Source organism: Rhagoletis pomonella, unplaced genomic scaffold, assembly GCF_013731165.1.
Source record: "Rhagoletis pomonella isolate Grant_MI unplaced genomic scaffold, Rhpom_1.0 Rhpom_scaffold_00002, whole genome shotgun sequence".
Lineage (NCBI taxonomy): Eukaryota > Metazoa > Arthropoda > Insecta > Diptera > Tephritidae > Rhagoletis > Rhagoletis pomonella.
Window position 1 is genome coordinate 6,274,427 of NW_023458556.1, and position 16,339 is coordinate 6,290,765.

The following is a 16,339-nucleotide window of genomic DNA, read 5'->3' on the forward strand; positions in this document are numbered from 1 at the left end:
TCCCTTCGAGTTATAATCTCCTTTTTCCAATATGCATTAACTGCAATTAATGCTTGGTGGAAATTAACTCTTACTCTGGAATCAGGTGCACTAAGGTCCTCTGCGCCGGAGCATTTTAATTTTTTCGCTACTTGACACTCGTCAAGTTAATTTTCGGCTGTCACTGTGTTTTGTGCCAATTCGGCAGCAGTTTTCAGTTTAAAATAGATAGGTAAAAATCGAGATCCGGAAGGCTGTCTGGGCGGAATTGAAAATTCATGCACACTTTTACGGAAAAAAAACAGTAGTGTCTTGATTTACACAACTAACTAAATGAAAAGAAAATTCTGAACATTCCGCGGGCATTTCGGTGTACCATCACTAAATTTTTGAACGAGATCCGAATGAATCTGTAAAACGTAAAATATGAATTTTTAAACTACAATTATATAACTGGCGATGGCGTTTTAGCTATTGAGCTGGCCAAATAAGTCTTCAATATATTTAGCAAAGCCAAAAAAACCAAAAAAAAAATATTTATTTCTTCATTTCAATGCTAGTATTCCATGTAAAACTGAATATTAATGAAATATCTTACACACTGAAAAAATAATAATAAAAAATCTCAAAAAAGCAAAATCGCTACAGCGAAAAAATGGTGAAAAGCCGCATTAATTCAAAAATTAATTTTAATTAAAAAGAGATCTAAGTGAGATCTAAATAAGGCACAAACCTCACGAGGTATGCTAACGAACATTAAAAGAAGGAAAGTCGCTTACTTCGGACATATAACTAGAGACAACAAATACGATTTTTTTTTATTTAACGTTGCTTCCATGTTATATGCAAATATAAGGAATAGCATTTAAATGAAATGTAGAAATTATCTTTGACACATTTTAACACATGATAATTTAAGGAAATTTAAAAATAGCATCCCTGTGCCCTCGGATTTGTTATGTGCTCTTTTAGAATTTTTTACATGGAGTATCTGAATTTATGCGATTTTTGAAAATGCTGAAACGCATCCCCTGTTTTTGTATGAAAGTAAAGAACTTTTTTTATGCAGCTTTCTGAGGAACGCATGTATCGCATAAAAAAAGACCTAAGTGTACGTTATTTAATATTTTGCCAGTCCAGCTTATTTAAAATTCTTCTTCGCTTCTAGTCGGTGTACAGTTGAGGTTTTCAAATGCAAGCATCGCAATCGTTTAAAGTGTCGACCATAAGAATCATTTAAAAACTGTGCCTTAACTTAATTGGTATGTCCCGGCGTGTCAGTAGTTTATAAATTTTCATGAAGGCCGCTTTAGCTATATCTATTCTTCCGATTTAGCCCATGGTCGTGGTCCTATTTGTCGTTCAACTTGTCGTTTTTTACTTTTTCTATTGTCTTGCCTTTAGCTCCTGAAATTATCTATTGGCTAATTATTGACCAATTTTATCCCAATTTTTACAGTTTAAGCTTGATTTGTCGTTGTCGAGAAACACATACGCATACATATGTAGATAAGTCGCCTATTGACTCTGGTTTCTCAATAGGAAATTTTATACATTATTAACTTCCCAATAAACATTTGGCTTGGTGAGCAATTCGAAAATAATTGGAAGACGAATCTTTTTTCCAAGCCTCACCATCGATGATGAATGTGAAATAGGTTAGTACTCGATTCGAGAACTAGACCATTCTCTAGCATAACGGATCCTTCGTTATCCAATGTAATTTATTTTCTTTATGAATTCAGAGAGAGTGATTGTCTTATATTTGTCCTTCAAGAATAAGCTGGATTTCACTTTCTCTCTTGTTACTATGGTTTTCATTTTTTTTTTTTACCCATTTTGAGTATATGTATTTCCAATATGCTATGAACGTTGGAAAACTAAGGTTCTCGGTTCGATATGCATATTGGATATCGAAGGTCATTTTCGAATGTTCGCCACAATGTTTATTGGGTATTTATGGTTTTCATTGTTTATCTGTAATTTAGTCTGTAGGGTAGTAAATTATAGGCGGAATATTTAAATTTAAATTAAATACCTTATCTCAATGCGAAATCTGCAAAATTTAAAATTATTCAAAGTTACTAATCTGTTTCTGTACATCTAAAACCCCCTACTAGCGCAGCCCGTTATATTTTATAATTCTTATCGCTTTAAAATGTTTTTTAAATACAATTGGTAACCTTTTTTATTTTCCAAAGTGATAAATCATACAAAAAGGTTGCTTAATTAGGTACTTAGGTCTATCATAAAAGGATTAATATATCGTTATAAATGGATGTTTTCATTTCATTTGCATACCTTTTATATTATTCCAAATTATTAGTTTCTGTAACTAAATGTTGGGCTTTTTTCCATTGGCTTTCCATTCTTTGTAAAACTGTTTGAACTTGCGCCATAAATCTCTCTTCATTTTCAACTTCATTGCTGATTTCTACATATTTTTCGTTCTCCACTTTAAGGGACTCAACCATTATAGAATTCTAACCCCATAAACGTTTGACTACATATTTTATGTAAAATTTATCTTTTTAACATACCTCTAAAAACTGTTGCTTCATTTCAGCTATTCTTTTATCAATCTCCTGCTCATCCGATTCATTATATTGCTTAGTATGACCGTAGTCACTAGCTAACAAAACATATTCTGGTATAGAGAAGTTCTTCCGATCCATTTCCTCAATATGTAGCAAATGTTTTTCCATAGCATCGAGCATTTTGCTCTTTACAATATCCTTCTGTTTTAATAAGAGATCTTTTGTTTCGCTATTGTTCATAGATAACTTATCCAACATTGATTGCAAAGTGAGAGACAGGATTTTATTTAAATAATGGCGCCCTATATTGCAGTTTAAGTTTTCGATTATCAAAGTGCATAGATATATGTATAATGCGAACTTACTTTCAAGTGAAAACTGTTCCACCGAGAAGTTAAAATGCTGAATCTCGTATTCACTATTATCCATTACGCCTCCGGTTTCAGAAAAATATAATCGAAAAATTAGATTTACTAGCTTCCTCGCACTTTACAAAATCAAATATGATATAGTACGTTCAGTGAATGATAAAACCCACTGCACCCAGTGGTATGTTTAATTGGAGATAAATTAACAGAGTTGCTTTTGTACTTGGAGTGTTCACAGTTCTTTCAAACTGTTTCCAAAAATGTAAAAGTAGAAAACGTATTACTAGAGAACGTAAAGTAGTAAAACGTAAAAGCCATCAGCATTTCATGTCTAACAAGAAAAATATGCATTTGCTTTGATGAGACAATTTCTGTTAAATGTATTTTGCCTCTGGCTGGGCTCTGTTAAAATTCGATTGACTCTGGCTGGCCGCTCTCAAAATGCGCTTCGCCAGTTTTGTTGGTATTTGACAGTTTCCACGCTGATTTGTTGTTGGTCCTTCTCTATAAATTTACGTTCTCTGGTATTACGTTCTCTGGGCGAATTTATACAAGGTGGTGTTGTAAAATCAGCTGATTTCTTCGCTTTACATGTATTTGGTTTTTGCTTTTACTGATTTGACAGCGCACCCATTCAATTCCTCTTGGATGTAACCAGAAAAGTTTGCAAACGAAGCTGGTAGGGACACGATATCGAACCGAAAGTATCGATATGGTACTCATTGAAAGTATCGCTGGAAAAATATCGGGTACCCATTAATATCGGAATAAAAAGACTCGATATCGCAATTATCGATACCGAAATCTAAAAAGAAAAGAAATATCTGAAAAAGTGATTAAAAACCTCCGAGCGTATTTCTGCCATGAAAAACAGCTTCTCATAAAAACGCCCTTTGTGGCACAACATCAAGGCGCACGCATCAAATCGGAGGAAAAGCTCGGCCAAACGCTAACATATTTTGTAAGCGCCAACTTTTATTTAATTCAATTTCGTGGTTCTTTAAATGGGAGGTATCTGCACTCTTCCCCTTTCTTCTCACTTCCTTCGCCTTGGAACGAGCAGACTTGAAAGCAAGACTTGACGTCCTGAAAGCTGACTAATTTGAGTTTATGACATTCGATACGATACTAGGATTCTGGTACTCGATTCCAAAAAATATCGTTTTAAAACTATCGAGTAAAAAATATCGGTATCGAATGCCAAAAGTATCGATATGGTATCGTATCGTATCGAAATTCGTGTCCCTAGAAACTGATATAAACTCCAATTAGAAATAGTCATGGCCATGGAAAAGGAACCTTTTTCAGAATTGACCATTGCTGATTCAATAGCCATCAAAGTATTGCCAGGAGGTGCAATACTTACTGGTAATTATAGAGTTTATATTTAATAATATTACCTTATAATAAACTGTTCTTGCAGGTGTGGGAAATGAATTACATCTTTATGCACCTAAAGTCGGACGTCGCATGCTTTCGCAGAGGTTGCGCGCTAAAGTACATGGTATCGCCAATGCACAGCTAAACACCACATGCTCCCAACACGGAAGGCTAATTGTATACGGTGAAAAGGAGTGTATGTTATTACAATATGTATATGTGAAAGAGGAGGTGCTTAATTAATGGACGAAATTCATATTTATGTTTATATACTTTTTTGTAGTACAATTTTTCAGAACTTTATCATTTCCATCTTACTGATTGGATAAGCTCGGCTAGTTTCTTGCAAGACCCCAATGAATTTATCCTTCTTACGTCGCATAGTGTAGCCCTACGCATTTTGTACAATGAGAATGACGAAAAGAGAAATTTCTGTCGAGTTATAGCGAAATCATCTGCTGAGGATAAATCAACTCTTTATTGTACTCATATTCACGGACAGACTTGGGAGGAACTGGTAATTTTTGGAGGTCAGTGAAAATGTTAATGAATTAATAAGAGTGCATATATTTCACTTCAGTATTACTTAATATATTAAGGGACCGCATTTGGGGAGCTTCTCATATGGAAACCATTTGTTGAAGGGGATGCTTCACGTAATGATAGCTGTACTGTATTTGATGTGGGATTAAAGCGACGACAACAAGCACATAGTGGTGTTGTTTTCTCTATTGACTTTGATGTTACATCTGGTATACTCACTACGACATCAGATGATCGATCAATACGATTCTGGAAATTACAGAATACATCTCCGGATAATTGGAATGGATTCAACCTCACGGCAATAGCTAGCGGTTATGGTCATGTTGCTCGCGTATTCCAAGGAAAAATTATAAATTTTTGTGAGTTAGCAACTTTGTTACTACTTAATTGATGCTCGCATACTCGCATCAAATTAATTTTATTGTGCTTCTTTGTAGATGAGCAACAGTTTGGCGTGACTGTAGGGGAGGATTCCTATGTTTGTGTTTGGAAAACTAATGGTGAGTTAGTGTTCAAAACTCGAGTCCAATTCGGTGCAGTGATTTGGGACTTCGAATATGACAAAAACACGAACACGCTCTATACTGTCGGTTCCACCGGAAATTTAGTGGCGTTTAATCTTAACGATGTTTTAAAAAACAAAGCAGACATGTCTGCTGCTGAAACAGTATTGACTGGCTGCGAGCCAAAAGAATATATAGCCAAAGCGAAATTTTTCGACGTTAATATGCTTATCGGTGTAACAAACAATAGTCGCCTCATGCACACATCCCTTAAATTGAAAACGGAGACAAATGAACTTGAATCCCAGCCGTGGAAAGTGGTTGACGTGCCGAATTCATTTAAGTGTACTGTGCTTGAAGTACATGATAACTATATAGCGATTTGCGGCTACAAAAAGCTCATAATGTATAAATATGCTGGAGAAGGCACATTCCAAAAAATATTTGATGGTGATATCATGCACGGGGTTATACGTGCGTTTCATTTCTTAGGCAATTGTACATTTTTAATTTCTGACGATGAAGGCAACTGTTTATTACTGGAAGGCGAAAGTTTTCAGCATCCGATTGCTGTGCCCCTGCCACATTGCAAGGAACCTTGGACTACGGCAGCGTTGCGCATTCAAACACTAAAGAGAAAAGAATTCCTAATAATTAGTAATCGCATGGGAAATATATTACTGTTCAGTCTGGACGTTGCAACTGCCATTTGTTCGCTCCTTGACACTCTCCGTCAGCCACATGGCGCATTGGGCGCAACAATGCTTCGCGTTCAAGACCTGTATGAGGAACTAGTTTTTATACAAAGCGCTGGTCACGATGGCTCTTTGCGATTACTATGCGTTGAAATCGGAACTGGCACAATCGCTTCACACCAACGTATGCTAGTACCAGTGGCTTGGGTAGAGCGTTTTATTGCCATCGAAACCTTAGATTTTATTCTAGGATTTAACGATAATCATTTTGTCGTGTGGTCTCAACATCACGACTTTTCGGTACAAGTACCGTGTGGTGGCGGACATCGCAGTTGGCATTACCAAATTAAATCAGATATTGATAATACAAGATTTTTGCAGCTGCTCTTCATAAAAAATAAAAAATTGCGACTGCATGAGTATAAATTATATAATGATCCTGCAATAAGTCAGAAATTATTTCGAAATCAGTGGCATACACGTTCATGTAACGCATTGCAGTTGATTAAAGCATCCAGCCATAATGTAGGGCTTACGGTTCTTGTAAGCTGCGGCGACGATAACATGGTAAAGGTATCCAAACTAATGCCTGGAGGACGCCTAGAGCAAAGCGCGGAAATTCAAACACACATTTCCAACGTGAGAGCATTGCAAGTAATACCAATGCACTCGGATATTGCCTTAATTGTTTCGGGCGGCGGACGCGCGCAATTGTGCATAACGCAATTAAATTTGAAAACCTTTCGTATCAAAGACCTTTTAAATTACACTCTAAATAGGAGTGGGCTAATCAAAGGATTAGTAAAGTGCTATCGACCAGATCCAGAGACACGCATAATGGCATGCGCCGTTGTCGAAGCAAATAAAAACAATTCAAGTATTGATACTGGTTACGCTATATTTCTGGGTTGCTCTGATGGTTACTTACGCAAAGTCCTTGTTGACGGCTCCTTTGGAGTAGTCTCTGAGGTTTTCTTATATTATGGCCACTGTTTGCTTCAAATGCGAGCGTTCGCAAACTCTGTAGTGGTAACCGCGGGTACAGATGGAAATCTACGATTCTTCGATTTAGAATTGATTGAGTTACCCATTAATTTGCAACATCATGACAGTGGAATAAATGCTATGGACATACAGTTTGAACCAAAAACTGGTGTACTGCATTTGCTTACCGGCGGTGATGACCAGTCTGTTTCCTATACCTCCTTAAATTTGGAAGACTCTAAAAAATTGCGTGTTATAAATAAATATCACTTCGCTAATGCCCATTTGGCGCAAGTGACCGCAGTTAAACTTTTTTTTAATGGCAACAAAATTTACGCGTACACTTGTGGCTTGGACCAAATAATTAATATGGTTGACATACAAACTCAGCGGATTGAACTGATTGGACATACGTGTATATCGGACCCGAAAGGTCTGGTTTTAGATAATTGTAAACGTTTCTTTGTTTATGGGTGTGGAATTCAAGTACTCAAGTTCAAGAGGTAATAAATAAAAGAGACATTTTAATAATAGTGATGACAAAAAAGGTTTTATGTTACATCTGCTATATTTTTTTGTTGCGATTGAACATGCTTTGAAAAAAAAACATTCTGAGAATGCAGAATCTCCCATTATGCAGAATAGTTTCTAGGCAGAGAGTTAAATATGTACTTTACATTACGTAAATTGGGTCAATGTCCCCGAACTCTTAATCTCGTTGTTCCAAAAACTCTTAACTTGGTTTCGGAACGCATGTTCTTTGTCAGCACCATAAAATTTGGAGCTCCCTACCGTCTGACATTAAAAATATAAAGCAAGCAAGGTGTTTTAAAATTGCAGTCTCTACGTTTAACTTCTCAGCTTCTCTTTGATATTCAACTAAGTTAAGTACTTACTCTTGTTTATAATGCACTATGATTCTTTTGCTTAAAATAGTATCTAATAATAAGTTTAAGTTCAGTTAGTTTGTAAGTAGCTTGTTCAGAAGGAATATTGTAAAAGAAGATGTACTACTAAAAGACTTAGACTTATTTTGTACAAAAGTTGTATAACTAAATTTAAAAAAAAAAAATGCCAATTAAAAAAAAAGAAAATGTAAGCTGAAAAATGGTGCAGCTTAAAATACACGGATTTCAGTATTTTTCCAAATGCGATGTAAATTTTAGTGCTCGGCTAAAGTATTGAGAAAGCTCAGTTCGACTTATGGATATAAGGAGTCCATTGTCTTCTTCGATTTCGGGCAACACAATTATGGTGAGCCCTTATATCAAGTGATGATGATCATCACTAGAAGACGTTCTACTTCCTTTTTGTAGTATACACAAACAATTCCAGCTATTTAAATATTGATCGGTTAATTATTTGATGAGCACCCGATTGTCAAATTTTTGTTCCTTGAACGCTTATTGTACATAGGCAGAGTCAGCAAAATTTTTCGCGTAGAACGTGATGGTCTTTCATAAAAAGTAACACTGCCGCATTAATTGCAGCTCGAATCCACCCTTCATCAAATTAATCAAACTTCCAAAAATGTACAAATAGTTCAAACTTTTTATCAAAAATTTTTATAAATTTTTCGATTATGCAGTTACGTCATTCAATTTTAGCGAAACAAAGTTCGGGTTTCAAGTCACTTGCATATAAAAAAAAATTTTGTTCATACAAAAAAAAACGGTAATTTTTAGTGGCTTGGAGCTCTTGCATTTATTATACTAAAATTTAATGGGCTACAAAACTGCAATTTAAAAAATTTGTAGAAAAAGTTTGAAATCTTGATAACAATTTTTTGAAGTTTGATTAATTTTGGTGAATTTTATAGAAAGTTTGCAAGATTGGATTTTATGGTTTTTGTTATAGAATGAGCTATATTTTAAATAAAAATTAACGACAAAGAATTACGATGGAAAACGTTTTGAATATTGTGAGAAAACTACATTACGAATTATTCTGCGAGTGACATATCTGCGAGCATACATATAAGTAATTTCGGTAAATACAACTTAGGTAGCACTGCTTTCGTCCTCCTCGAATCCAATTGGAATTTTCGGCTCTGCCAATGCGTAGGCAGTTGTAACAAGGATATTGGACTCCAGGTGTTCCATATTGCCCTCTTTCGTATTGCGATAATCTAATAATAGTTCTTTGAAAGTTTCAAAGCTGCTGAACGAATGTAAAAGTTCAAATATCTCGCCGTTACTTATTAAATCATCAAAAGCATTATTTTTTCTTTGTGGAAAAAAATAAAAATAAATTAGATGGTTTCCCTTTTTTATGTGATAGTAGATAAATACTCAAGTTCTTCGGCAAAGCGATCCATATTGAAATCAGACATTCGAGAGCTTAATTCATTAATAAGGAATGCCTCAAAGGTATTGGTGTACTCTTGAAATATATCCATGTACTCCAGTTTATTTTCGTCGGTATTTTCAATGCAACGCCAATATTTCTCCAGGAAGTTATTGTGAAGTGTCTATGTGCATACGTAAGTACACATATTTTATGTTTGCAGTGTGGTCAATAAAAATATAAAATGAAAAAATCCTTACAAGAGCAGCAAATATAAATTTGTATAACCTGAAAATCTTCACCAAGCACTATGTCTTCTATGTGGCCGATAACATCGTCAAAAAATTCATTTCCATGTGATTTGCCGACTATATCAATGCATTCGTCCGATGCTGTTGCATCCATTCCAATAAAATAATTCAGCAAGATATATCTTATTTTTTTTTATAGTTTTAATAAAACTGATTTATTTACGATTTTCGTTCAACTGGTTTTGACAGCAATACCCTTGCTTATTTGTATTGTTTGGTTTATCGTTGCCATAGAGCTTGAACTTTATTATCAAAGTGGAGTGAACATGTTGTCCTGTGCGCGTGCATACGTACATATTTATGTATGAAAGCATAAGTAAGGCTTTGTTTTATATTATAATGCCCAGCTAGCCAAATCGGAGCGCTCCAAATATGAAATGATACCTCGAATACCTCGAATGAATGCTTCCGGAACATTCCGAATATGGAGTAAAAAGGGAGTTCAAGGTGTTTTTTTGTTATCTGGTTTTTCTTTTCTTTGTATCTAGTCTGTATGATGGTCTATTATCGGAAACACTCCGTCTAAGCTATCTTCGGATTATTTAAGGAGTCCTTTTCACAAAATGATAGGCGAATTATCTGAGGGAGCTTTCTGGTGCTCTGAAATCACGTATTTAAGGAGTCCTAAAGGCACGCTTTTTTCATATATGTACATATATTGAGAGGGCAAACTCCGGCAAATATGATCCTTTCGGAGCCTACCAAGGAACATAAGCGCACCGCACAGGGAGTCCTAATGTATTACGAAATTGTTTTGTATGTGTATTATTAAGAAAAATAACGCAAGTTAATTCTACTTGTTTCTTTAACTCGGTTCAGTGCATAGTGTAATAAGCAAAGTGAAATCAATATATGACATATTTATTTTTTATACGCTTATATGACAAGGGTTTTGTCATTGCGTTAACCCATTTGAAACTAGCAACATTACAAATTAATTTCAAAAAAAAAAAAATTAGATGTCAAATCAAAAAATACTTGTTTTAGAAATTAAAGAACAAAGAGAAAAAAATGCATTTAAAATGCTAGATACTTTGTTTATTCAAAAGCACTCACAACAATCAGGTAAGTATGTTTCGAGTGCCAACAGATGTTACGCAAGGAAGGGATTGGATGAATGCGTGTGGTGTTAAACTAACTGGATGTCGAAAGTTTGCGCTCTGCACTTCAAATGGAATGATATCGTTTATGCAAGTACCAATGCCAAGAGAAGACGCCTCGATCCAGATGCAGTACCATCAAGGATATTACCTGCTATTTCATCAGATGAGAAGTAATGTTTAAAGTGTGGGTATGTTCTCAAATGCATTAGTGCAAAGGCATATCGTGCAGTGCGCCAAACAGATGTGAAGTATCGCATAAAATTTATACTTTCGCCAATTTAGTTAGATGGTCCTGATTTGTAGTAATTAATTTGAGAAAGAATCCTTAATCTTAATGTGTATATATATACATATGTATATAGGGAAATCTTTTGAAATGGGGATATTCTGCGTACCGGCATATTGTTTCCGAGACAAAGCAGCTGCACTGCCAAGTGCTTTTTCTGTACGTTCGTCAATACTATTTATATGTGTAAATATTAGTAAATAGTTATTCAAAAAAAAAATATGGTTTAATGACTAATTTATTTGCTAAAATCGAAAAAAACAGGAAATTTCTATCGCAACTCCCATAAATTCTGAAAAAAAAAATTATTGAAAAACACCCTACCACAAAATTTGGTTGAACAACGCCCTATCTCAGAAATCGGTTCCAAACCAAAGCCGAAAGAGGGTTAATGTAAGCAAATATACGAATTGTTTACATTTAAATTTTCAAATGAGCGTACGTCAAATATTGATTTCACTTTGTTTATTACATTATGGGTCAGTGCATCAAACGTGGCTATGTAAACGTACTAGGGTGGGTCAAATTGTTCCGGTGGGGAAAAAATGCGAAAGGCGTATAGCAACGCTAGCTATATCTACGCTAAATTTAAAGAAAATTTCCCAAAAACCTAAACCTAAATTCTAGACCGCGCCGGGAGGCATAGAGATTTCAATTTGATTTTGATGTATTTTAAAAACGCTGCACAGATTTGTATGTCTCTCGGCGGGAGCTAGGTTTTTATTTTAGACCCATAGTTTATTGCGCAAGTTTTCTTATAATTCTCCGTAGATTACGCTTTTGCTATACGCATTTTGACAAAAAAAAGTGGTCCAAAATCAGTAGTCTGAATTTGAATGCTTTCTCCACCTAGGATTGTTCTATACCGAAAAATATACCCCTATTTTTTATTTTAAAATCAAAAAATATTTAGAGGTCGCTCAAATTTTTCCTTGTATTTTATATGAGGGAAAAACTAACTTTTCGTAGAAATGGTATAGAATTCTTGAAAATTGATACCCAATTGTTTATTTAACAATTTTTTAATACTGAGAATATTTATTTATCACCCTCCCCATTGAATTTTCTGGGGGTTTAGGCGGACCTATGTATAAAATATAGTTCATATGAAAAAATGGTAAAGTAAATATTTGTCATGTTATTGTGGCTTATTAACATTTTATTTTTAATATTTTTATTGATCTTTGTACCACGATTGTTTATTAGGAAAAATTGAAAAAGCAAAAAAGTCTAAGCATTTTCCGATCAAAAATTATTGATTTTCGAGAACTCTATACCATTTATACGAAAAGTGGTTTTTCCCCCATAAAAATACATGGAAAACTTTGAGCGCTTTGAGCGATCTCTAAATATCTTTTGATTTCAAAATAAAAAATATGGGTACATTTCTTTTGGTATAGAACAAACCTAGAGGGTGAGAGTTTAAAAGTTCCGACATTACTTTTTCACTTTACTTTTTTTTTTTTGGACCACCCTAATGTACATATGTATACCACAAAAACTTTGTCACTGGTTTCTTTTTAGTTAAGGTCTGGTAAGGCTAAATATTAAGTGATAAAATGACAGCATCTTTTAAATCTAAGATAAAATAAAGAATGCTCATCATTTACTCTTTTCAATCTTCATAACAAAACACAAGATCTCAAAGATCGAATTTTAAATTCGCTTTAAACATGTATCTTACTGTATGACTTCATAATTTTTCAGTTCGAATCATTGCTTTTCTTTAGTCTTTTGTGTTGTATTCACGTCTTCTAGTTTGGCTGCTGCACGTTCTGCCTTATTTTTTTCATACAACTGCATTAATTCTCGTTTACTGGGCATTGGTTTAATATGGCCAGCTTGGACGAGGTATTTTATGGATACCGTTGTACCACCTAAAAATATTAGATAAAAGAAGGTTAAACAAAGAATTAGGTAATGTATTACGAAATTTTTATACATATTTTTGTATGTATATATGTATGTAGGTAGCTAATTTTGAAATCCCGCAATTGTAGATCAACAGGGCTCTCAGATTATTATACATATAAGCCTTTCCATATTTTAAAATCAGTATTCATCGCATCTTAATAATGAAGCAGAGCAGACTGCTAGAGGGCAACTGGGCCTTTAATTCTTTAATAAATGTGCTCTCTAAAAATGGCACTTTTTTCGAATTTATTCTTCCATCATACTAATTTACTTACCTAAAGTGACTGCATAACGTAGAGGGGTCGCTACTTTATAGCAGAGATAAGCAATAGCATAATGGCCCATGCTCGAGTTTTGGAAACGTTCCACGATGCTCTCGCTAACATGTAAATGTTGTAACAGTAAGGGGATATCCACGCCACTAAATTGAAAATTGTCAAAGAATACAAATTTGAAAATACATATTGAATTCCACTATCACCTTTTGGACAAATAATAGAAACCTCCAAACCAACCGATTGATGTTACAACATGAACAGGTATAAGCACATACCAATATTTTTTATACATCAATTTGAATTTGGCAAATAGGCCAAGCTTAGAGGCTTCACCAAAAATGTCTTCATCTGCTAGAACGGGAGATGATTTTGTGTCGGTTTTGCCTGCTAAATCCGGCGATTTCTTTGTACTAAATGAATGGCGACTGCTTACGAATGGTGCTAGTGACATGCACTGTATTGTGCCGGGCAAGTTTAGCAAAGACCTCGATCTTGTCTTGGCTGCGCCCAGAACTACCAGCTGTAGGCGCTGATGCTGTTGCGCAAGTCGGGTAAGCAACCTCAGTGACGTCATTTCTTTAAAGGCTAACTTTTAATGGTTATCAATTTGTTTTGAGTTTAATTCAATTATTTTATATGGTTAATAAATGCCTTACATTTCCTCAAAAATATACCTGGTTGACCGGCGATATGCAATCAGCTGTTTATTCCATTCAGTGTTAACATTTCAATAGTTTTTTGCCCTTTTGTTTCAACACCAAATGAAATACCAAGGCGCATCAATTACAGGTGATAGCGATAGAAGCTATGCTTCTTCTTATGAGCACGCTTGTGTCAAATTATCGTCTGTTTTGCTTTATTTACATATCCGCGTATACATACACATATACTTATATGTATACCCTGCAAACAAATGCTCCCGAAATCTTTAAGAGTGTCGGAAATTTGTTACGATTCTTTTAGAAATCTATAAAGAAAAACATATGAAGCGGTCGACAAGAACTAGTAAAGAAATTTCTGTACGATTTCTTAAAGAAAATTCTTAAAAAAATTGTTAAACCTTTCAGAATTCTATGAAATCCTGGTATGCAGGGTATACATATACATACGAATATGGATAGATAAAGAAGATGTGGATGACACAAGGAGTTCATACCAACGGTAAATTTTGTTTTTGTACGATTGCTACAACCTGTAGTTGTTGAATCATGATGAAATACGTAAAAGTTCAGCCCCATGAATGAACGAATAGAAATCACCCAGGACGGAAAAAATCTACTTGGGCGTATTCATAGTCAAAATGAACAGGCTAAAAGCAGAAACAGACGGCAGCGTTGATCTGGATCAACTCGGGAATTAACTGCAGTTGATCCGGATTAAGTCCGAATGTAGGAGCCAATAGAGCTTTAAATACTGATTCAAATGAAAGATGTATATATGTCGGTTCACCATAATACAGAGAAGCTCGTACTTGTTTGAAGCATTTTTGTTCCAGCTGAATCGGACGATATCATTTTTGTAGGCAGATTCTGTAACCAATTTGCCACAATTTTCGAATCGGTATCGGTTTTGTTGACTTATGATATGTAATATTTTTACCTCAACAAGTGCGATATCATGGTATAAGGGGGAACATGTTTTCTATTTCGTTTTGTTTGCATGTTCCACATGCACTAACACAATCATGCGTAGTTCATGTATACAAAACTGAAACCTGTTTTTGGGCGACTGCCCAGCCCAGTGTGCGTTCGAGTGGTGGACTGCTCAGTCCGACTGAGCAGGCTAGTGTGCTGAGGCCCAATGATTTTAGATGCGGTACTACTGAATGTCAAAATGATGTGTTTGTTGTAAACGAGGCGAATTCATTTTACAACAAACACATCATTTTGACCAATGCGAATTTATACAAGGTGGTGTTGATGGCGAATTAAATTTTCGCCCCGGTACTACTGAATGTCAAAATGATGTGTTTCTTGTAAACAAGGCGAATTCATTTTACAAAAACACATCATTTTGACATTAAGACGTACCTCGGCGAAAATCTAAATTCGCCATCAACGCCACCTTGTATAAATTCGCCTTGATTTTGACATTAAGACGTACCTCGGCGAAAATCTAAATTCGCCATCGACACCACCTTGTATAAATTTGCCTTGAGCCACATATTCTTTTATATAAAAGTATTGCCGCTTTATTAAATGCACATTCAACATTTTTGTGTCTTAAATTTTCCATAGTGAAAATACTCGATAGTTTTGAAAAACTAACGATAGTGAAAAAAACCATAACCATCGATAGTATCGATAGTGCCATCGACAGTTTGCCATTACTAATTGTCCTTACGTATATACAGTTCATTTCTAAGTAAAATATCTTAAAATAAAAATGTCAACAGAAAATCTTACGGAAACAGCAGGGGAAAAAAAGCCTTTATTTAGAAATATTGATGCCGACGATCCTGATCCAGAAACCACGGAACTAGAGTCAGCATGTATGAATTGTTTTCGCTCTGGCCGGACACGTTTGCTGCTTACTAAAATACCCTTCTTCAAGGAGGTGGTAATAATGTCTTTTAAATGCGACGATTGTGGCTATGAAAATAGTGAGATCCAGTCTGCATCTGAAATACAGAAGAAAGGTGTGCATATAGAGTTGAGTGTAAAATGCGCTGAAGACTTAAACAGAAAAGTGGTGCGCTCTGATTACACATCTGTTAGAATACCAGAGGTCGAACTAGAAATACCGTCTCAAAGTCAGAAGGGTGAAATAACCACCGTGGAAGGAATAATCGATAGAACAATAAGAGGTCTAACTCAAGATCAGGAATCTAGAAAAAGAGAACATCCTGACGATGCGACAGCCATAGACGCATATATTGAAAAATTGACTGCTTTAAAGGAATTACAAAATAATTTCACTTTAATTTTGGAAGATATAAGCGGAAACAGTTTTGTTGAGAATCCTCGGGCGCCATCTTCAGACCCGAACTGTAAAATTCATTATTTTCAACGCTTAAAAGAGCAAGATAATATTCTCGGTAAGTAATCCCTTGTATTTCGGTTTAATTTCAGATATTCTGACAAATATACTCTTTAAATTAGGCCTTTATTCTCCAAAAAATGTAGCCAGTATCGATGAGGATGATAAAAAGGAGCCCAGAAAGGACCAA

General features: G+C 35.0%; 5 protein-coding genes across 9 annotated transcripts; 2 read left to right on the plus strand and 3 right to left on the minus strand.

Moving 5' to 3' along the window:
- Positions 1–2,280: 2,280 nt before the first annotated feature.
- LOC118732929 lies at positions 2,281–3,069 on the minus strand. Its single transcript, XM_036462056.1, has 3 exons — positions 2,882–3,069; positions 2,520–2,818; positions 2,281–2,462 (listed from the first exon to the last, which is right to left on the minus strand). The coding sequence occupies exons 1-3, from the start codon at positions 2,943–2,945 to the stop codon at positions 2,289–2,291; spliced, it is 537 nt and encodes a 178-aa protein (XP_036317949.1). The 5' UTR covers positions 2,946–3,069; the 3' UTR covers positions 2,281–2,288.
- A 1,050-nt stretch (positions 3,070–4,119) lies between these two features.
- On the plus strand, positions 4,120–8,635 carry LOC118732930 (WD repeat-containing protein 6). Its single transcript, XM_036462057.1, has 5 exons — positions 4,120–4,252; positions 4,308–4,495; positions 4,548–4,794; positions 4,864–5,169; positions 5,248–8,635. Exons 1-5 carry the CDS (start codon positions 4,165–4,167, stop codon positions 7,497–7,499), a joined length of 3,081 nt encoding a protein of 1,026 aa, XP_036317950.1. The 5' UTR covers positions 4,120–4,164; the 3' UTR covers positions 7,500–8,635.
- Positions 8,636–8,781: 146 nt separating this feature from the next.
- On the minus strand, positions 8,782–11,898 carry LOC118732931 (ADP-ribosylation factor-like protein 2-binding protein). Its single transcript, XM_036462058.1, has 3 exons — positions 9,567–11,898; positions 9,284–9,462; positions 8,782–9,218 (listed from the first exon to the last, which is right to left on the minus strand). Exons 1-3 carry the CDS (start codon positions 9,681–9,683, stop codon positions 8,993–8,995), a joined length of 522 nt encoding a protein of 173 aa, XP_036317951.1. The 5' UTR covers positions 9,684–11,898; the 3' UTR covers positions 8,782–8,992.
- A 659-nt stretch (positions 11,899–12,557) lies between these two features.
- LOC118732932 (protein FAM210A) lies at positions 12,558–13,932 on the minus strand. Of its 5 annotated transcripts, none has more exons than XM_036462059.1 (4): positions 13,827–13,931; positions 13,374–13,755; positions 13,168–13,313; positions 12,558–12,855 (listed from the first exon to the last, which is right to left on the minus strand). In XM_036462059.1, the coding sequence occupies exons 2-4, from the start codon at positions 13,742–13,744 to the stop codon at positions 12,692–12,694; spliced, it is 681 nt and encodes a 226-aa protein (XP_036317952.1). In that variant the 5' UTR covers positions 13,745–13,755; positions 13,827–13,931; the 3' UTR covers positions 12,558–12,691. The 5 variants fall into 5 exon arrangements, with proteins under 5 accessions (XP_036317952.1, XP_036317955.1, XP_036317953.1 ...); XM_036462062.1 differs by having other exon boundaries at positions 13,845–13,928; XM_036462060.1 differs by having other exon boundaries at positions 13,374–13,759; positions 13,827–13,924.
- Positions 13,933–15,308: 1,376 nt separating this feature from the next.
- Positions 15,309–16,339, plus strand: LOC118732933 (zinc finger protein ZPR1; the record flags this gene model as incomplete). The annotated part of the gene is given in 2 exon segments (XM_036462064.1): positions 15,309–16,207; positions 16,272–16,339. Coding segments are annotated over 2 exon segments (720 nt in total), but the record flags the coding sequence as incomplete, so codon positions are not given.